At 33.7% G+C, this 21,801-nt stretch overlaps 4 protein-coding genes across 10 annotated transcripts in view; 2 read left to right on the top strand and 2 right to left on the bottom strand.

The window, feature by feature from the left end:
- Window positions 1–1,739, top strand: part of LOC132949565 (transcription factor AP-2-epsilon) — a 187,567-nt gene extending 185,828 nt beyond the window's left edge. For 4 of the 6 annotated variants that reach the window (XM_061020520.1, XM_061020519.1, XM_061020517.1 and 1 more), the window contains one exon: window positions 19–1,736. In XM_061020520.1, coding sequence (XP_060876503.1) covers window positions 19–171 — 153 coding nt within the window. In that variant the 3' untranslated portion in view covers window positions 172–1,736. Of the gene's footprint in view, window positions 1–18 lie in introns of all 6 variants that reach the window. The other 2 variants (XM_061020516.1, XM_061020521.1) reach the window with 2 other exon arrangements.
- Window positions 1,740–3,142: 1,403 nt separating this feature from the next.
- On the bottom strand, window positions 3,143–9,769 carry LOC132949567 (tRNA-specific adenosine deaminase 1). Its single transcript, XM_061020522.1, has 5 exons — window positions 9,628–9,769; window positions 8,191–8,424; window positions 6,971–7,459; window positions 5,863–6,161; window positions 3,143–3,651 (listed from the first exon to the last, which is right to left on the bottom strand). The coding sequence occupies exons 1-5, from the start codon at window positions 9,628–9,630 to the stop codon at window positions 3,381–3,383; spliced, it is 1,296 nt and encodes a 431-aa protein (XP_060876505.1). The 5' UTR covers window positions 9,631–9,769; the 3' UTR covers window positions 3,143–3,380.
- Window positions 9,770–9,848: 79 nt separating this feature from the next.
- LOC132949568 (INO80 complex subunit E) lies at window positions 9,849–12,713 on the top strand. 2 transcript variants are annotated; one of them, XM_061020524.1, is made up of 5 exons: window positions 9,849–9,984; window positions 10,580–10,699; window positions 10,769–10,950; window positions 11,952–12,087; window positions 12,358–12,713. In XM_061020524.1, the coding sequence occupies exons 2-5, from the start codon at window positions 10,598–10,600 to the stop codon at window positions 12,589–12,591; spliced, it is 654 nt and encodes a 217-aa protein (XP_060876507.1). In that variant the 5' UTR covers window positions 9,849–9,984; window positions 10,580–10,597; the 3' UTR covers window positions 12,592–12,713. The 2 variants fall into 2 exon arrangements, with proteins under 2 accessions (XP_060876507.1, XP_060876506.1); XM_061020523.1 differs by lacking the exon at window positions 9,849–9,984 and adding an exon at window positions 10,004–10,475.
- LOC132949570 (ras-related protein M-Ras-like) lies at window positions 12,605–21,531 on the bottom strand. The gene is made up of 5 exons (XM_061020529.1): window positions 21,390–21,531; window positions 17,772–18,020; window positions 14,414–14,567; window positions 14,174–14,336; window positions 12,605–13,164 (listed from the first exon to the last, which is right to left on the bottom strand). Exons 2-5 carry the CDS (start codon window positions 17,854–17,856, stop codon window positions 13,084–13,086), a joined length of 483 nt encoding a protein of 160 aa, XP_060876512.1. The 5' UTR covers window positions 17,857–18,020; window positions 21,390–21,531; the 3' UTR covers window positions 12,605–13,083.
- Window positions 21,532–21,801: the final 270 nt, after the last annotated feature.

The following is a 21,801-nucleotide window of genomic DNA, read 5'->3' as shown; positions in this document are numbered from 1 at the left end:
TTCTCGTCGTTTCCGCAGAACTTCCTCTCGGAATCTTTGAAGCACTTGGACAAGGTGTACCCGTCCGGCAACAGCCTGTCGTCTCAGCAACAGCAACAGCAGCAGAACAACCAGCTTCAGCAACAGGACCAGAAGCCCAAAGACTTGGTTGGACTGGAGCTGAAGAAGTGAGCCTGGTCGAGGCGGGCGCATCGCGAACCTGCCGGCGGCCCGCAGCAGCACCAGCCGCCACCACCGAACCACCTGAGGCTGCAGCCGCAACAGTCGTACGGCGGCACCCGCGACGGTCGCTGTCAGTGATCGAAGGCGGTCGCGCGCACAGCCTATCAATAATAATAATAATATTATTATATACAAATATCGGTCTTCCGCCGCCGCGATTTTCCATTTTCCGTTTTTTCTCATTCCGTGCTTGATACGAGAGATCCAAAACTACGATTTTTCAACGGCCCGCGCTCGGCTGTTTCAAATAATAATAAAAACAAAAAAAAATCAAAAAAACAAAAAAAATCGACAAACTTACAATGTTGTATATTATTATTATTATTATTATATAGTGATATTACAATGTGCAGTATAAGTTTTATTAGATATTATTATATGCGATATAATATAACGGTACTTGTAAATAATACGATGATTTATTATAATATATGATATGATATATATTATATTTTTTTCGGACAATCGGAATTTTTTTATTATTATTATTTTTATTTACATACATAGTTTACGCATTAGGAACTTATGTGCGCGTACCTGCCGCGTGTTTTTTTTTAATTTTTATTTATTTATTCTCGTTTTTAGATTATATTTTTTTACGTTTTCGAAACTTGTACAAATCTTGAATGATTTCCCGCCCCTTCATGTGCCATCCGTATAATTAACCTGCGGAACCCTCTCGATTCGTTGATAAGAAAATATTATAAATATCAAAACATATATAATTAATAATTATTGTATATTATAATTTGTGTCGTCGTCGCGACTTGTGTTTTATTTTTAATTAATTTTTTAATTATCTATTATTATTATTATTATTATTATTATTATCATCATCATTATTATTATCTTGTATGCGCGAACGTTACATGACATAATATATTATGATTGTGACGCCATTACGACAAAGAATCAAAATGAAACGTTAAATTAGAAAAAATCAAATTTAGTTCGTAGTACAATTGACTCGTCCCACAATATCATTGCCATATTATTATTATTTGTCATAAAGCGATATTCGTTATCAAAATGATTCAATGATATTGTCAGTTTATTAGTTATTGAATCGTGTACATATTAATTTTACCAGAGATGAATCATTTTTTGTATTAAGGTACCTACTGACAATATTATTATTATTAACTGTTTGACGCTTTTTTGAAATTATAAGTTTAGAAAAAAATGGGTTGATATTCGTATTATACGTAAATACGATGAGTCCCTAATAATAATATTATGTAACATGTATTAATGATATAATGATGATATAATGATGATATAATGATAATTGAATAATGGTACATTGGCATCACGTGATATTTAGTTTCGATCTGAGTATTACCCAAACGATAATAAACAATAATAATAATAATAATAATAGTAATTGTTGTACAGCGAGTTTAATTTTATTCTTATACACGTATAAGTATTATTATATTATATATATAGACAAACGCGCGCGTATATTATATATATATATATATATAACGGGAGTATTATAAATGTACATAATATATTTATAAAAATGAAAAAAAAAAACAAATAATTGTATCATATTTATATTGTGTAGTTTTTCATTACAATGCTCAAAAATATTACTATAAATGTTATTAAAAACTTCGTGTGTTTATTGTTGTGTCCATCCTGTTGTAGTCTGTAAAATCGTCAACACGCGTCCCTGGCGGTTAACCTAACCCAACCTAACCTAACCTTTACATTCCCATCATCCATATCACTCACGTCCTTCAAAAACAACAACGAAAGTTCACTTGTTTACTATGAATTGTATTTTCTATTAAAACCGTGTTTTCGTCTCCCGTCCGTCCGGTAAAATCGGTTTACAGTCATAATCCACAGAGTATAATATTATTATACATATTATAGATACCGTATACTACATCAATGACTTTGAGGGTTTAAACTTCAAATGGACATTGTAATGTAAACCATAAAGACTATATGGGTACATAAATATAGTCCAGACACGCACGCAGGGGTTCTTTCGAATGTTCATAGTTTCAAACGCCCCACGTAATATTTTGTGTTTTTTTTTTACGGTTTTCAATTATCGCATGAATACTAGGTTGACTGTATAGATTTAATTCTGTGATTTTTATTTCATTATAGGTATATACCATTATTGCCTATATTACAAGAAAAAAGTGTTGCACCTAATAAGTATTGTTATTATTTTAATAAAAAAACTATATCATGTTTATTGAAAACATTCAGTGAGGGATCATCCTCAACATTTTATTTTTAAAAACTAAGTACACCGCCTGAACATTTTTCTGCGTACCTATGTCCTTGCACATATAGTTACATTATTGTATAGGCACGTTTATATTATTTATCACGTATCGAAACAAGCTATATACTACTTGGTCAAAATGCGTACAATTTTAAGCACTGTGATGATTTTGTAACCAGTAGACTGAAGTATAAGGACGCAAGATCAACTGTATATTATTTAATAGGTAAAATAGGAAAAAAAAATAGTTAATTGTGGCTATTGATTAAAAAAAAAATCACCACTTATTCTAAATTAAATAATATTTCATTATTGTTAAAGGAAAGTAGGTAGGTAGCCGGTATAGGTACTTTGACGAAAAGCGTTATGGTTGAACTAAAATGATATCTGTTTATATTTCAAAACAGGCCTCGGCTCGTGTACAGATAACTAACAAATTGAACGGGAATTTCTACGATTTCAGAGGAAGTTACGTGATAATAATACATTTTTTTTATTTACCATTATAAGCCCGACAACTATGGCCATTATAGCTGTTTGTTTGTAGGGGGGGGGGGGGGTACTATTGGTTGGTAAACACGTGTGTTAATATTATAATATTAAAATATAAGTGTAGGTACATTTTCGTTAATCATTTTAAGATTAACGTATCGATACCAAAAAAACGAGTGTTGTTTAATAATTAATCTTTTATATTTGTTTTTGATAACAATAGAAAATGTCGAGAAAACCTATTTAATTTTAGAGGATAACGCCTGCAGCAGTAGTAAAAAAAATTGATGATAATAGTGCAATTAAATAGTAATAAAATAATTGCCGTCAGTCGAATCGTTTCGTTGTCCGCGGGCGATGGCAGTTTGATATTTCGACGGTGCCAACAAACAATATTGTAGGGCATTACCGCGAGTCACGTGAAGTCCAATAGAGCCTCCGGTTTCACCGTCCAGCAGCCCAACCGGCGCCTAACGGCCGACCATCGGCTTCGGTACGACGTGGCGTCCAGCTTGGCCTGCGCATAAGTGACTTCCGGGCCTGCGGTTCCACCGCCGCCGGCCAACAGATGTCGGCACGCGTCCAACAGCGACTTTTTGCACAGCGCCGACGAACCGGCCGCCTTCCCGTCCACCGCCTTTTTCGTCGCGCCCTGTTTGCGGCCGTTCACCAACACCTCGTGACGACTGCGATCATATGACACCGAGAAACCATAAACTTATTATTATTATTATTATTTTTTTTATTAGATTATTTAGATATTTATTAGATATTAGAAGCTTCGACGACTGAGGTCATTAGCCTGTAAGGTTGATAGGGTTGGGACTGTTGATACGGTCGGTTAGGAACACGTGTATGTGTGACAAGGTTTTTGCGCACAACGAACCCGGATGGTCACCCATCCGAGAACTAGTGGCAGCGGACGTTGCTTACTCTAAATCACGTCGCGTGATTGATTTCAGCCACGCGCCGCGCCGAGTCACAAACTTATTATTATATGCGTTCAGATGTTTTTTTCTTATAATATAATATTATATTAAACTAATATTTAATATCGTGGCTTGAAATTTAAGCATTTATTAGAAATATGATTTTTGGACATTTTCGAGTATACCTATACTCTATCTCTGGACTCTGCAGTAGTAAACTATAATATTACGATCAAATAGGTAAATGGATTTTTTTTTCAAACTAGTAAGGTAGTCGGGTGAGGTAAGCGTGACGCGAAAAGTGTATGTCTTTTTGGTACCTATATGCAGATTGTTGCAGGCTTACTCAGGTTTAAATGTAATGAATTAAAACATCACTATGCTATAAATAGTCAAATTATATTATGTCTTTATCATGGAGATTATACCATTTTTTTTATTGACTTAAAACGTCCTACTTGCTCCATTTTCTGAGCACATGCAAAATCTAATCATTCGGTATGAATGTATGATAATTCTGTATCATTTATAATAAGCTTGGGGGAGAGTGAATAAATTGATGAAAAAAAGATATAATTTGATTTTTGTGTTACAGAATATTTTTAAAAATCAATCACTAACTGTAACTCGGAAACTATTCGTTCGAATTTTGATTTAGATACACCATATTGCTACATTTTTAATACAAATCATCTGCGCTGAATAATTTATACCTTAAAGTGAAAAGGGTGGTTCTCATTTAAAAACGGAAGTTTGTATCACCACAGGACACTGCTCAAATGGTACAGAAAATCTCGAGCAGTAAAAAATATGGTATTTAGGTATATTTAAAAATTCTAGAAATAATATTTTGTATAACTGCATAATATGCAGTTTAATAGTTGTATTAAAGAAAAAAGGGGGTAAGCATGCTTGGGGTGAAACGCTCTGTATAATAGTTAGGACAGTCCAGAAAAGTGTCAAATGTGTATGTTTAAGGTTTGTCACTTATAAAGAATTATGTCATATATGTATAGGTGTGCAATGTAATGAGTATATGTACTGGCAAGTACAAATGTTACATTAGCCCCTTCTTTATACATTTTTTAGTTATTAAGAATATTAACACTATATATTGAAAATAAAAACAACAAAAAAATTGTTATTCTAAAAATAGCGAATCGACATTTTTCTCAAGATAGTTTTACAGAACAGTACAAATTGTTGTAATGATATGCTCACACACCATTATAATAAACTAAAATTTTACAGAATAATAAACTACGGCCAGACTGTCGCTTGTAGAAATCGGTCGCATCAAATAAAACCATTAACAACGACAACTAAGATATCGACACGCACTCATAACAATATTACGTAGGATGTGTGTGACCTTATTTTATGCTGACGCCAAAGAATAATCCAGTTCCCAGGCCCACAATAATTTAGTGACAAAGCCACCCAACCCCTCTCTGGTCAGCATCCTCGCGTCCGTCCCTTAATTCAGTGCATGAGCACCAACCACCAGAGTAACAACCTCTCAAGTACCAAAGAAACCGATTTCAACGAGCGACAACTGGACTTCTTATGCAAGCAATAATCAGTGTGTTCGTTAATTCAATTTGTGTATTTGAAGTAGTACTTTATTTTATCTAAAACCTAAAACTCCTACAATATTGTCTACGAACAACTGCGAATGAGGTAAGGCATATGATATAATTTTATGTTGATTGCAGTTAATACATTCTATGTGCTTTTTTCCATAAAATTATATTGTACGGTGTATTTTATATAATTCTCGAATACACGATCTCGAGAGCCCTCCGAACACCTGGAGGAAGGTAATAGCGTAATTTTACTATTCTAACTTTTACTATTTTAATATAACTATCGACAGGAGTCGTATTTATATTTAGATTTTATTTTATCTTAATTTTACGTTATTACATTGTTGTCATTGGTTATAAAGACAATATAGTTTTCACTCACCCCCCTGACACGTTCGTGCCTCCTACCCCACCGTCGAGGCAATCGTCTTTCCACCAGACCACACTGGACGGACACGGCTTGCAGTCCGCGGCCACGCGGTGTTTGGCGTATTCGAACTCCAAAGCAGAACGGGCCAGTCGGAGCGGTGGAATCGACGGCGATCGAGCGTATTCGTCGTCGGGGCAGTTGGCCCGTTCAATGACGGCCCGGCGCAAGGCCGGCTCAGAGTATGGACAACCGCCGCCAACGGTCAGCGACGACAAGTACACCGGTTCGATGAGCAGCGACAACATAGCTCCCTAAGACAATAAATTTTACACACTAAATATTATCAGGGTTCACCGAAGACAAAATCGTATTGTAATACATCTCCTATTAGGAACGGAGAATGGTAGGTGGGATTCGGTACACTGTTTAGGCCTTATATAGATTATGATGGGCTCGACATTTTTCTTTTTTTACCATACAAAATATGAAAATTTGAATTATTTCGAAACTTTTTAAAGTTAACAGGTTTATAATTTGTAAAGAGTGAATTTACTAATATAAACGATTAGCATAGAGAGATTAATTACCGGTGTTATAACTTAAAATGAAAATAATTTGATTACATTATGAATAAATATAGTGGCTACAGGTACCTATAATGAAATTAATCATTGTCAACAATTCATTATAATACAGGTACTACCGTACTTATGATTCGAAATCCAATCATTGTCCGTTATGATTACCAACCCATTTTTCTTAGCTTTATTATTTACAAAATACAATATATTTTAATAATCCCTAGGTATGTCGTATATATACGTTAGCCAAAGTTGTTGGCTAAACACTGCTAACAGCAGGTCAGCATATAGATAAGCGTCCAACTTATAGGCGGCAATAACCTCGGTCCGGCCCTGAACTGGGCGTCAAATAATTTAATGTAAAAAACGATTAGGGTATTTTAACAAACATTATACAATCAAAGCATAGTTATACAGTCAACCGTTAAGTGAATTAGCGAAAGCCGTGGCTTAAACTTGGACCACCTGCACCTGCGGAGTGCATAACATAAAATAGTAGATTTTGTCCTTTTGCACTGCTACTAATATAATAGTTATACCTGTACGCCCGACGAGTGCCACCTCAGCAATTTATCGCTACACGAGACGGACAACGTCCGGTCTCCTCGGCCCGGTTTAGTCCTGACCGCTCCGACCGCGTGATACGCTGCGCCCGGAAGTCGAGGGTCCTGTCTCGTCTCTACGCTCAGACATTTAGCTCCGGTCCGGTGTATGTCGTCGTCGTCGTCGTCATCGCCTTCGGTTTTACGTCTTTTTGCTTCCGGTCCGATGCCGTCGTCATCCACGGCCGCCCGCTTGCCCCCGTCCTTTGGAAATATCGACGCATCGCCACACGGCGTGTGACTGGAGAAAAAGTGAAAAGTCACACCAGGTTGCAACGTCAGCGGGCATGAGCGATCCGAATCGTTTTCCGGGCCACAGTTGTCTTCTGCAAGCGCTGACCCCCGCACAAATATCGACGGACGGCCTCTGCGAGCCGATTCGATTTCTTGGATGAAATACCGCAACAGAGCTCTGCGTGCCAAGACCTGAAACCCTCGAGTACAATATGAACTATCAATATGATTGCGTCAGACGTTTTTGAACCCAAGCGCAGCTGAGCTCTATTACATAATATTATAATTTACCTACGTGGCTATATATTCGAATCTCGGTACACACTCGAAAACGGAGGCGGCGATCATTTCAAGATGGATAATAATTCAAGGATAATTTTCAAGATGGATCAATAAGATGGATAATGATATTTCAACATCAGGATGACGATCACATAACACCTCCACCTAAAGCAACTATATAGGGCTCACAGCAACCACTGACTCAGATTCAGTCTCCCGAAAAATATACGAATGAAAGTTTTCTCAATTATTCTCGTACTACAGGCAAATACATTTTTTTTCAGTCTAACGAATGTCAAAGAAAAAACCCAGGAACATAATACTATATAATATAGTGATGAGTGTATAGGATAGGGTTTTGTGTCAACCATTTCTGCGAATGGCTTGCTTGATTCTCGATAGTCCCACACCAAAATAAAAATACCAATAAATTGTCCGTTGCCATATTAGGAGCTATATAAGGGTGGGTCTCCCACGGGTTATTAAAAAAAAAAAAAACTGCAGTTTTGCCGAGGGCTGCAGCAAATTGTGATACATATAGCCATTCGGCCAGAATTTAACCCTGTATACCCGCGGTGCCCTGCAGAGTACCATGATATGCAGTCATATTGTACTGCAGTCTCCGTCCGTCGTCGACTCACCTCGGCGTGACTGTCGTTGACCACGGTGCCTCTGTCACAGAGTTTGCTGGCGCCGATACACTTGGTGCCGGTGGCCAGTGAGACGACTTTCGGCGGGCCCGAGTCGTCCGCGGCCTGTACGACGCCCGACAAGAGCGTCCACTGTTTACCGGATATCGGTTTGCCCTTGTCCGGCAGCCGGTCGAATTTCTCCAGACACAGCCCGGCTACCCGGTCAGCGAAGTCTTCGGGCCGCTATGTGACGAAAAGATGATATTATAAAATAATATATATAATAATAATATAATAAAATAAAGGGAATAAGTACGAAAACAGTGTTTTGAGAAAACTAAAAAAAAACCCGTTCCTATTTGTACAATGACTGATTACTTATTCATTTTTTCTCATAGGTTTCATAAAAAATGAATCCACAATTTGTTTGATTGTCTAATGCCAATCGATGTGGATTATAATATTCTACAATAATATTCGATAAAAAAAAAAAATGGAAAAAATGCACTTATTCCCTTTTACCCGGGCACCGTATATTGGTTAGGCGATTTTAGTATAATTATTGGTAAGTACGTAATTTTAGTTTTATTGTTATCTATATTGGATAGATTATATATTAAATTTAACTAACGATTTTTTACCTAATATTATGTTATACAAACGAAGAAAAATAGTGTATTTATTTATATTGATATTCTAGTTACAGGTAACCTATGTGAGAAATGTCAACTGCAAAATGCAAATTGCAATCATTTAATTTATATTTCATATGGACTATGTATTTAATGAATTTGTATTTCAAATCGTGAACTCATAGACACAAACATGTTCAGCAAGGCCCATTATCATATTGAAGAATAAATAAAAAAAAATTACATATCTAAATTTTAGACAGTAATTGATGGAAAATATGTATCCATCATAGACCTTATACTAATAATATAAGGTCCATGGTACCTACATAATATTATTATTATTTTACCTCGATACTATACTATAGTTTACTGCATGTTCAATCAAATAATCAAAACAAATAGAGAATTATAAACGAAAATCAAACATTATTATACGTCCATCGTATATACGTATAAAAAAACTTCATGTTTTGCCCTTTTCGATGGTGGGGGTAACGTCAAACGGGGACGGCTCGTTCTTATATATTATGACCGTGTTATTGGTATATAATCCAGCCGCGACCGCGCTCGGTAACGTTATCGTTATCACATACGAAAAAAGAGTTAGGACCATAATAGACCTTATACCAAGTATAAGGTCTACGGTTAAGATATACCTTAAATCGTGTAACTGAATATTGGGAACGCTCCGGACCTTTGCCGGGTCAACATTTTTGATATTATAGCGCGTCATAGTGCAAACAATTTGATATGAGAGGGCGCACGCCGTATTGCCGTCGTAGTGGGCCGCCTAACTATTGAATATACGTACCATCGCTGACAGCTACTACGAACCTCCTGGGAACGATACACTCGTACAGTCAATATTATACGTCATATAATAAGTTGTAAATCTGATCGCCGATGTCGCTATTTTGTAGGCACAGTCACTATCACCATCCGTAATCCGTACACGGCAAATAGCAGTGACGACGGACCAGGACGAACCGGGCCACTGACATCGAATTATCGAAACATTCAAAACGCGGTGTACTGTCTTGTTCGAAAACAATTTCGGTGGACCTCAAAATGTCTGGCGTCATGGGAACGTAACTGTTACTGACGCCCACAGTGGCTTAATCTCAAACTACGGACAAGATAACACGCAGCTGGTCGCCGGACATGCATCGTAATAATTATAAGGAAATACATTATACACGATTGACAGTATTTTAATAAATATTAATATTAATATAATATAAACAAGTCCTGTGGCTTGCACGTCAATTCATAATTGCACACGTTTCCACAAATGTTTCGATGTTTGAAATAATCAGAAGTACGCACGTCTTGAAGGGATTTGGAAAACAAAGTTCAGTGAAGCGGCTACCGAAACTTAATCCGTTAGATGGCAATAACGATACTCGTATCACCTATAAGGCCATAAAGAATGATATCCTCGTCCACCAAATCAATAATACTCCCACTTGTTTAGACTCCATAAATACAAAAATTGTAATATTATGATGTTGTGATTATATAATCATATTTGAGGTCTACTGAAATAATTATTGTTATTTGTTCTTATGCCAGTCCATTATTACTGGACGATAACACAGAGATAACGATTTGTTTATTATTATTCAATATTTATTAATTATTATTATTGTTTAAGAAATGGTAAAGTTTTCATATTTTTATGCATACTAGTTTTATATTATATTTTATGTTTAATATTGTGTATTAATCATCGTATTAATATTATTTGTATTGTTGTTGAGTAGGGTTCGGAGAGCCCAAAAATGGTTGCCAACGAAGAAACATTTGATGAAAACAGTTTGGCCGAGGCCAATTCCAAGGAACAGTACAAAGAAATGAAAAGAAAATTGAGGCTTTTAGTCTATGTGAGTGCCTTGGAGTATTAAGTCCTTACTGTTGACACATTTCTTTATTTGTTTAATTTTGTGTTCAAGGAAAATGAAATCTTTCAACAGACCCTGAAGACCACCCAACGGAAACTCCTGAAGGCTTCACGAGATAAAAATGTTCTACTAGATAGGCTGATAATGTATGAAATGGTAGATCTCAGTAGTAGCGATGATGAACTGACCGAGTCATCTGATGAAGGCGATTCTACCAAACCAGAACCTAAGAAGTAACTAATCCACTTTTCTTTCACTAAGCTGTTTTGTTGTATACCATGATGTCCAATAATGTACTTTATATTTATGTTTAGAAGAGTACAGATGAATGTTTGATACCTAATGAACAAATTATGATATGCATGTACAAGATGTATTTATATAGCTATATCTTAATTTCTAACCTTAAGTTAATAGTTGTTCTTATAGTTATCGCCAGACTATAAACAAACATATTCAAATACATTGTAGATTACAAATGAAATAACTTTTAGAGTCCTCTCCAATATATGTTCACCCACTTATGAACACCATTGCTTTTTGGTAGTTTGAGAGAATTGTCGATATGATTAAATCAATTTTAACATTGACCCAAAGTTCAAAAACTAAAAGGTTTTAGTTCTAAGAAATGTAAGTTTGATATAGCAATTAGTGATGGGCAACAATATCGATAATTCGATACAATTTAAACATTGTAACAAATTTCCGATATCAATATTATTTTATATATCGGTAACTAGTTTTTATCTTCTTATCATCAATTAGCTAGGTAAAGCAAATTTTTGAATTAATAATTATTAGTTCAATATTTATATTTATTAATTTATATAAATTATTTATTTTAATAAGTACTAAGTAAGTAATATTTAAAATATGTATTTTCGATACAATATTGAACATCTTATAATTTTTGGATACAATATCGAAAAAATCGGAACGATTGTTGCCCATCACTAATAGCAAGAAATAACAAATCAATGTTTGGTGACCTGTTAAATAATAATAATTATAATTTAAAAATAAAATCTTCAAATTCTTACTTAAATTACAAAAAATTTAAATTATTTAAATTGGTTATTCTTTATAAAGTTACTTTGTGACTTTATCTAGACAAAATATAAAATATGTATTTAAAGATATAAAAAATGTATAATACATTTTCAGTAGACCAAAATTTTATAAAATAAAACAATGTCAGAGAACATTTCTAATATTTTATTCACATGTGTTGTAGGCGAAAAGACCCACCGGCAAACAACAACTCTTCAAGTGGAACTAGTAAACAATCTATCAGTCCTCAAAGGACTAATCCAAATCCAGCCAAAAAACGAAAACCTTCTACTCCAAAAGCTTCTAAGTCTGCACCAATGGTAAATCATTATTTTTATTCAAAATTTAAAACTTATGGTATTATCAGGAAAGATGGACACTTAGTTAAACATGGTACTGATTAACCTTTCGGCTCACCATTCCCTCGATTTTCATATTTTTCTTCAATTCTTTTAAAACACTGCTACAGATATTACTCCATATATCTTTAGAATTTAACTTCTCTTTTTACATTTCATAGAATTTTGTAAATTTTTGTTGTGAAAACTGTGAGTAAAATATGTATATCTGTTGTGAAAAATTTTTTTCAGCCACTTCAATCAAATGAATCTCATCCTAACAACAATGTATTGTCAACGGCTGAGAGCAGTAAAACAATGGCTGAACCAAAATCAGGAAATAGTTTTAGTCAACACAGTTTAGCAACAGACGTGTTTAATGACACTTTTTCAGTGAAAAGTGAATCAAACAGTATGTATGATATAGACACATCACCTAACAATATTGCTGAAGATATGATCAATGTCGACAGTATAGGAAAATAATTTACTCGACAAATCCATTTTTTTGTGAACTTATATTTTAATGTTTAATATTGTACATTACATCTGTAACAACATGTGTATATAGGTTGTATAAAATAAATGTAGTTTTAAAATGTAAAGCATTTGAAAAATTTTGTTTTACTTTCAGTCTGTCGACCATTGTAAAATCGCAATTATTTATACTCTGTATAAATTGTTCTGACATTACTTAAACTTATACCATAAAATGTAATTTAATACATAAGAACTGTTATGTATATTATGTAAATCTGCAAAACGGTTTCAAAATAGTGTTCAGACTTTACTTGGTGTTACAATCTTATTTGTGTACAAAATTGTACACAAATAATATTATAATCTTAAATTATTGACTTAAAATACTAATATCGCTGGTTATAAATTAGGATTATTTTTTATTTTGACTTATGCTAAATTTGTTTTCATTTCTTCAGGCACTTTCACAATAATATGATGATGGCAAGACATTGTGGTTTACATGATTAAGCATTTAGGACGTCTACGGCGACGGTCCTCGGATAATTCTTTAGGATGGTTCCGTATGATGCGCACCACCTGTAGGGAAAAAAAAACCAGTTAGTATTTTGAATGTAAAAAATCAAGCTGTTTGATATTGAGTCAATTTTATACAGGAGAACAATTATTAGACAAAATGTGTTTATGTTTTGGTTGTTGCATGTAAAAGGTTGACATTTACAAAACTATGTTTAGGAATGTTATACTATTAGTAATTATTTGTATATTATTATATACTAAGTTTGAGTTATTATCAGATAACATGTGAAAGTTGTAACTGTAAGATATTTTCTTCTATTAACAAAAACAAATAAAATTATTCAATTATGTTTCTATGAGAAAATCATATTATTTTATACTTGTGAGGTGTATTTTGGTACCACAAAAATATGATCTTCAATACAGCCGAACTACACCAATATGTTTATTTCAACAGATCAACAAATGATTTTTGTCAACAGAATGTTAAGATTCCAAAGATTTTCAACTAAATAAGGTACCTTTTTTACATATATATATACTTATGTCTTACATGTAATATATTTTTTACTAAGACAACGTCTTATTTAAAAACTAAATAATTTGCAAATTAAATCGCACTGCCGCATTAATTTCAGCATGAAGGTGAATACACATTTATTTACTGCCCTGATGCTACAAATAATTTTGTTTTACTCATTTGATCCCTAACATTGTAACCTTGTATCTCATACCTTAAATGTTAATCAACAAAGTACAATAATTTTTTTTTAATTTACTTATAATTTTAAAAAGCTAGTAATAAGATTTGTTGCACATGTAAATAGCCATTGATTTCCCACATAAAACATACAATTTCACTAACTCCCACCCATTCTTGACAGCAGTGTGGTATTTACGGGAAGGGGGGCACATAGTAAAATTTCAGATGCTATAAATATGCTAACCCACAGTAACACCGGTTCTTAAAAAAATGTAATTGGCCTATTATGAAAATTATTCCTATACAATATATTATATGACACGAATAATAATGATGAAATAATAATAATAACGCGATCGTGTAAACCTCGTGAAAAGCGCCGTCGATGTTTTGCGGTGGATCTTTGGCGCTGGTCTCCATGTACGGCAAATTTAATCTGTCGGCCATCGCGCGACCTTCGCTCTCGCTGATCTTGCGCAAGTGCACCAAGTCCACCTTGTTGGCCACCAGCAGTATTGGATATTCGTCTCTGGCGATGGAAATAATTTTTATGTTTTTACTATTCATTGATGGCTTTCTGCCCCCGGCCCCGCTGCATACACTCACCTGTCTTTGACCCGAAGTATCTGAGTGAAAAAATTAGGAACGTTTTTGAAACTGTTCGGGTCGGTGACCGAATAGACAATCATGAAACCATCTCCTTTTCTCATGTACTGCTCTCGCATCGCACTGAACTCCTCTTGACCGGCCGTGTCCAATACTACGAACAGAACAAGTACATATTGATGAAACATAATGATCAACAGAGAGATGGGAAGCGATCGTAAACGGTGTTGCGGTGAATGTGGATCCATCAACATGCTCTACTACCGCAGACCTACTGCACAATCAGTTTTTAAGGATTTTACATTAATTGAAATGCTAAAATGTTTCGAGTAAGTATACCCATTTGACCTTAGGATATAAAACCTAGTTTTCAGGAAAATAAAATAAAAAAATCTAATTTACAAGGCACATTTTAGTAATGCATATCAAGCAGCCATTAAGGTATTAAACGGTAGGTATCTCATAATTTGAATTTCTCATTTCTCTTTGAAAGCCTATATCAAATTTTGACCGGGTAACAAACAGTGCTTTATAGGCGTTTAACGATACATTTTGATGAATTATGATATTATAATATGTAGGATAATGTTGTAACAATGCGTGTAAAAACAGGAAACAATGACACGGCTGTTATATTGCAATGCGTGTATGATGGCTGTATAATACTTTTAAACGCGAAGGTCCTTAGGAAAATTTTTTGATAAATTGTCACGATCAATATCGACTGAAGTCTTCGGAGAGAAGGCAACTGGACTTAATAATATAAACGAATCACAAAACCAAATGTTCGTGTTTTCGACGAACTTTCGGATGCGGCCAATGCGTGTTTTCGATAATTTTAAATATTGTCGTAAAAACAACTCGTGGAGAACCACCGGCCTGTATTATTGACCCTTCTAAGACGCTGTAGAAGTGTATAGAAGCACGGATAATACTACATTTTATTATTATTGCAATGTTATAGGTATATTATATTATACGATATAATTGTACGAGTAATACGTTTGGTATAGTATTCTACGCGTGTTATACACGTTACACCTATTAACAATATTATGGCCATTGACGACTGACGGATCCCCCGCACGGCCACGCGTAAAACTTATAATAATAGCAGGCGGGTACATGTATTATATGTATATATGGGTATAGTGTATACTATGTATAACAACTACCTGTGTACAGTTGGCGCGCGCACACCAGTAGGTACACCACGAATTTTGTAATTTTTGTAATAACCCATATATATATACCTATTTTTTTTTTTACTTAGCTTCGCGCTGGATATATTGTGCGGCGACGACTTGTTTTAGTCGGTCATAAGCATAACTCGTAGTATTATTAATATACGTACATCAATACATCATGTACGACGAACCTATAATTGCTAATGCGTTTAGGTGACGTGCGTGTTGTAGGCGCGCGGAAACCGTCGACACAACAAACGCAGTGCGGCGGCGACACATAAATACAGATATATATATATATATATAGAAGGGGTAATATAATAATAATATTACGCGTGTATGGGATTTAAACAATATAAAAATGTGTGCGTGCGCGTGGTTGTGTTTTGTTGACGAGCACACTATAGCACAGCGTTTCACACCGTATGTTTGAGGACCTGGCTGGCATTTTTTTTTTCAATTTTAAATTCGCTCTCATTCTCGTTTCTCGGTCGTTCATTTTCCGCGCGTTATAATCGAGATGTGATAGTTTTCGTCGGACGCCTGCAAGTAATCAAAAAAGTCAAAGCGAAAGCAAACCGAACGAAAACGGTCAGTTTTCCGCTCTCGCGTGTGCCTATATTTAAATGTCGTCCAACTATATTATATTTAAGGTAATAATAATATTTTTTTTATTCGGGATGAACTACTAATGGTATTAATAATATGCGCTTCCAGTTTATCAATTTGTTATTTGTTCACGATCTCGATTTGTTAAATGAATATTGGTGTTATTTTATTCTAAGGATAGTTAATTAACAATTGATTTTCGAGAAAATGTGTCATTCTTCTTTACACTAATTGATAACTAGATTATAACTTTAATAGCGTTAAAAACTTGTAACACGCGGATGTAACATTATTATTGGGTTAAAAATAAAAAATTATTAGTAGGTACTTGGTTCGTTCAATAATTTGTTCATTAACAAAAGAATTAATGTGCACATAATTTCGAATTGTTAACAACTCAAAAATGTATTTCATTTTATGTTTTACTACAGTTGACAGGCTTCTGTAATCACTAATCGATATGATATAACCTAACCACTTAGTTGTCATTCAAGCATGTGTTATGTATTGTATACAATACTCAATACGCTTAATAAATCAGAAATATGTATTAAGTGTGAATCACCACCAAGCAAGTCCATATTCTATTTTCTTTTAACAATGAATTTAATCAAATTTTGTTTTTTTTTTTGGAATTTTTAAATATAGGTACTTTCTTAATGATCACACTTTCAAATTCTTTATGTCATGGGAACATACAAACTTCCGATTTTCAAATGAGAACACCTCTTAATACAGTTAACTATTTAGTGAATAGTTTTTTTTTTGAAAATGTTGATGTACTTACCTAATTTAAAATTCACACCAGGAGTTTTTCCGTCATTAAAATGTTTATATTAAGGATAGTCCTTAAAAATGGCTTTACAAAAGTACAAAATCGTTGTAATACTGGATCTAGTTTTTATTAAACTTAAGCCACTTTTATAAATCAAAAATATTGATGAATTAATATGAATTATATTATATCTTCCAACCACATTATCATGGATCTATTACTTATCATTATCTCTACAGAACACTCCTTAACACGGTCTTGTTTACGAGACCGTGCTCCTCGAGTCGTACAAAAAACCACACAGGAATTTGAAATGTTGGTACATTTATTTTCGTACCCAGTGACTAGGTATATCGTAGAAATATCATATCCGATTATACAAATCGTTACAAATGTACGCATATTTTGTACATTTTTAATTTAAACTTTTTGCTGAGATGGAAATGCCGTTTTAAACATCAAGGTGGTGGGTCCTTGTATACATTTTTGCTCCTCACCAAAAATGAGTTCAACATGCCACTGTACCTACCTAACAAATAAGTTTGATTCTCATTTTTCGGTATAGTAAGTAATATAGTAGGTGTATAAATATAATATACTTCGTGTGATGATGACTGCTACAACAGTTGTACTACCTACTACTTCTTACGGCTATAAAAATACTAGCTAGAAAATGTTTTCGGTTTTGTGATTAATTACGACACAGTGACACATAACACCGCAACGTAATATTAATTATTATTACTATGTTATGCACGCACATATTATTATATTCAAAATTATTTACCATCGAGCACGCAAAACTCATCGTCGACGCACGTGTGTTGAATATAGCTGTCCTCGATGGTCGGATCGTAATCGGCTACAAACATTTTCTGGAAAAATTGAATGGTGATCGCGCTCTTACCCACACCGCCGTCACCGACCACTACCAGCTTGTACGTAGGCAATGGATGGTTGGGGGCCTGGGTTATAGCGCGCCGATGGCGGGTCAACTCTTGTTGGGTCGTGTATGCGAACCTCGACGACAGCTTGTCTGCAATAATAGTAATACATTTGAGTTATGTTTGTCGTATGACTAATGAGCAAGTATAGTAACTATGGATTCAGTGAATGCTTAAATGTTGACGTAAATCCAATACCGTCATGACTGGTGGTATTCGTCTTTAATCTTTATAATATTTTTAGTGACATTAGTGTTAACATGAAAAATATGCCAAGAATTAAGAAAGCAAATCGTAAGAGTATATTTATTTTTATCCACCACTAATGAATTGTGAATCTTGGTCGAATTATGGTTCGCAGAAGCTATGCAAATTTGCTCGTCAACTGTGGTAGGTAGGTACACCAAAACCAAGACACACTTATATAATCTAAATTTTGTGTTTTTTCATTTTTCCACGGGCGAAATCGGGTTGTACTACTAAAACTAGATGCTGGTCCATTGGAAATTGATAGCCTCGAAAAACGACTAAGCCGTTTCAATAAAAGTTATATCAAATGATTACTTGAAACTTGGAGGGTGTTTACAGCTGAATTTTTCAACTTCTGTTAGCTACTATAGATAGCTAAAGGGTAGCTCACATATGATTTTTTTCAGCTTACAAGAAATTTTTTTTTTGTTTACCTAAATGGCTGCAATTGGTTACATATTATATTAATATTATAATTACAAGAAATAATATGGCATATACGATATACATTTTGTACAAATATATTTATTAAAAATACAAATCTTTGGCCTGCACAACGTCGGGCGGGATATATATTTATAAAAAAAAACCCCAATGCATTGGCACGGGCATCGAGTGGTTCAGCTAGCACCTATATTATATTTATTTGTAAAAAAAATGTAAATCTACATTTATGCCTCATTTCTACTAATATTAAAGTCTGTAATCAATGGCAACCATTCAAATAAACAAAATAATATTCCCCACAGGAATCTATTGATATGACAATTTCATCCATTTCTAATTTTCTATATATAAGTAATACTGAGAAATTGATTATACTTAATAATAATTATAACAGTAATAATCATAAACGGGACGTGCGAGTTCAAACAAAAATCAATATATTAATAAAACGCAAATAAACGCGGGTCTTATTGTTTTGAAGGGTGAGGTTTTGAGGGTGGCAATAGCATTTGGCTGTTATATCTATAACTGTTATGTATAGGAAATAGACATTTCACACCCGATGATATTTATTATTTACCGCAAATGCATGTTTGGGTTGGACATCCGTAGACAAACTTATGATACCCGATTAATTTTTATATTTTATATTTATTTTAATAAAACTAATCAGGAAATGTTTGACTAAAAATATTATTATAACACTATTATAATATTATCATTTCAAAATGCTGTCTGGGATATATACCTATCGTCAGAAACTGCAACTATAAAGTACACGTAACACACGTTACCACAGCTCGTCCTCCAGTCACCCAATTATCATATAAATAAACTTACAAATTTACATACGACATTTTATAGAATTTCAAAAATAATATCCACTGAAAATAATCTGTACCTACTGTTTAATAATAATTATTAGTCATATAAACAAGGAAATCGAAGAATTATTATGTGATCTGTTATAATTTTTTAGATACCAGTGAATGTAGTTTTAAAAACTTATGTGTATTGTATACCTACATTTTAGTCATAATGGTGCTGAAATATTGAATTTATTAAAAAGCATTTTATTTTGCACTAAATAACTTAAAAAATAATTATGCACATACATATTATAATATATATATAATATGAAAATAAAAATGTTATGGATCAAAATTAATATATAAACCTACACAAAATATGTCCTTCGATATTTGTTACAATATTGTTATTGCTTTATTACTGGTCAATTATTCACTTGCTGTAAATCTTGCAGTAAATGCTAGAAATAATATTATTTCTAAATGACACTTGTTTACTTTATAGGTAAACCTGAATTAACAATTATTTAAAATTCAAATTCATCCCTCTTCTTCCCTTTCTATCACTTTGAAATATTTCCAAAATAAAAAACTATCATTAGGCTATAATGCTATTTAGTATTATATAATGAAGATACCTATCACTCTTGTCTGTGATGACTACGATTATATTTACGGGTGCAGAGTGACACAAGTAGGACGCTACCATCACCTTGTAATTTAACTCTGTTATGGTTAATATTGTGCAAGTATTTTATACTCAAAGTGCTATAAATTTAAGTAAGGTTAGTTAAAATATAGGTTACTTCCCATATACGCTATCATTACTATGTTGACAATAATGAAATAAAAAAACGACTGGTAATGTAATCATAGGTGTAAGATCTACACCACAGTAACTTTATTCCCGGCTGATTATATTCAAATAAAGCCGAGGATAACGTATAAATCAAATCTATAGAACTCTTAAGGAATTCAAACAGTATTATTTCTGCCTAATTGAACACTCCAGGAAACTTTTTTAATTAGTTTGTTATTACCGATAATTAATTTGATACTTAATGTTTTCCAGTTTTACATCTACATACCTATTATATACTTAAATAAAATAGCCATTGAGTTTTATATATTCTATTTTTTCTACATGTACATTTAGCCGATTTGCCGTTATCTCATGTCTTATAAATCAGAGATCTTGAATATTAATAAAATATATTAATTTAATTTCTACATGCAGCTTTTTGAAAGAAAAAAGTTTCTATTTTCTAATAGTTCTATTCAAAGCATAAAACTCAGGTTAAAAGCTGTCATTTGTATAACTATTACCTATATTGAGTACAGTAGATAATATTTAATTGAACAGCCAAAACATGGAAATAAAATATATTACTGTCAATGGTTTTGTCAGTGTTCAATTACATAATATACTAACAGTATTATATAAAATGGTTTGGTAATAGTTATTTTTCTTCCTTGGAATTATTAAAAAAAAAAAAATAGAATGAGAAAATATATTATTTCTAAATAGGTAGCTACAAATTCAATATAACTTTCAAAAGATAAATTTAGATGGAAATAAATTACAAACAAAATACACAATCTTCGGTGTGACCATGGAACAAAACTGTGAACAAATGGTAAAATACTGAACCCTTCAAATTGATTAGTTTGATAGACTTCAATAAATTATCAATTATAATGTAAACACCTAAGTATATAAATAAAAGAAGGATTCGATACAGTAAATAAATTATATATTTTAAAAGTGGCACAGGGATCATACACTATTATCAGATTTTATTTTAAAAAAATTGTAAATTTCAGATTTATGATACCTCTTCATTCAGGGAGATTGTCCTATTTTCGTCAGAAATAGGTTCACTTAGGTTCCGAACCAATGTGTACACTCGAGCAGTCAAGTACCCACCATTATTTACGAAATGTACCAATGCTTACCAGCAGCCGGATCTGATCTACGTGATCGAACTTGCGAACGTCATTGCCATGGCCTGGGCAGGGTCGACGGCGATCAAACGACGGATGGACCGCAAGTTACGGGGCAAGCGGAGAACTTGGGCGCCTTAGGAATTCAGAAGACATCCAAACGCATTTCGTCAAGATAAGTCGTTGGCTGTCACGTCGTCGCACGCGGCACAATACACAGACCACACGTCGTGTGGTCGTCCAAGATTCGGCGATATAATGGTAATAATAAATTAATAATAATAATAATAATATTGCGGTACGGTAGACCAGACGTAAAACAAAAATCGAATAAAACAAAATAATTATATATTTATATATATATATATAAATATATGCGCGTGCGTGTTTTCCGCTGTTATCAGTTGCACCGCCTGGAGTGCCT

Source organism: Metopolophium dirhodum, chromosome 7 (genome assembly GCF_019925205.1).
Source record: "Metopolophium dirhodum isolate CAU chromosome 7, ASM1992520v1, whole genome shotgun sequence".
NCBI lineage: Eukaryota > Metazoa > Arthropoda > Insecta > Hemiptera > Aphididae > Metopolophium > Metopolophium dirhodum.
This window is presented reverse-complemented; position numbering and strand designations above follow the sequence as displayed.

Excerpts from the sequence above, each read along its gene's own strand:
- LOC132949567 (XM_061020522.1), bottom strand. Across the intron at positions 7,460-8,190 it reads TCAACGACAGTCACGCCGAG|GTCTTGGCACGCAGAGCTCT; the intron begins GTGAGTCGACGA and ends CGAGGGTTTCAG. Across the intron at positions 6,162-6,970 it reads GGCACTCGTCGGGCGTACAG|GGAGCTATGTTGTCGCTGCT; the intron begins GTATAACTATTA and ends TTATTGTCTTAG.
- LOC132949568 (XM_061020523.1), top strand. Across the intron at positions 10,700-10,768 it reads AATTGAGGCTTTTAGTCTAT|GAAAATGAAATCTTTCAACA; the intron begins GTGAGTGCCTTG and ends TTTGTGTTCAAG. Across the intron at positions 10,951-11,951 it reads ACCAAACCAGAACCTAAGAA|GCGAAAAGACCCACCGGCAA; the intron begins GTAACTAATCCA and ends CATGTGTTGTAG.
- LOC132949570 (XM_061020529.1), bottom strand. The coding sequence starts at position 17,856 with ATGTTTGTAGCCGATTACGATCCGACCATCGAGGACAGCTATATTCAA. Across the intron at positions 14,337-14,413 it reads ATACTTCGGGTCAAAGACAG|AGACGAATATCCAATACTGC; the intron begins GTGAGTGTATGC and ends TTCCATCGCCAG. Across the intron at positions 13,165-14,173 it reads TCGACGGCGCTTTTCACGAG|GTGGTGCGCATCATACGGAA; the intron begins GTTTACACGATC and ends TTTTCCCTACAG.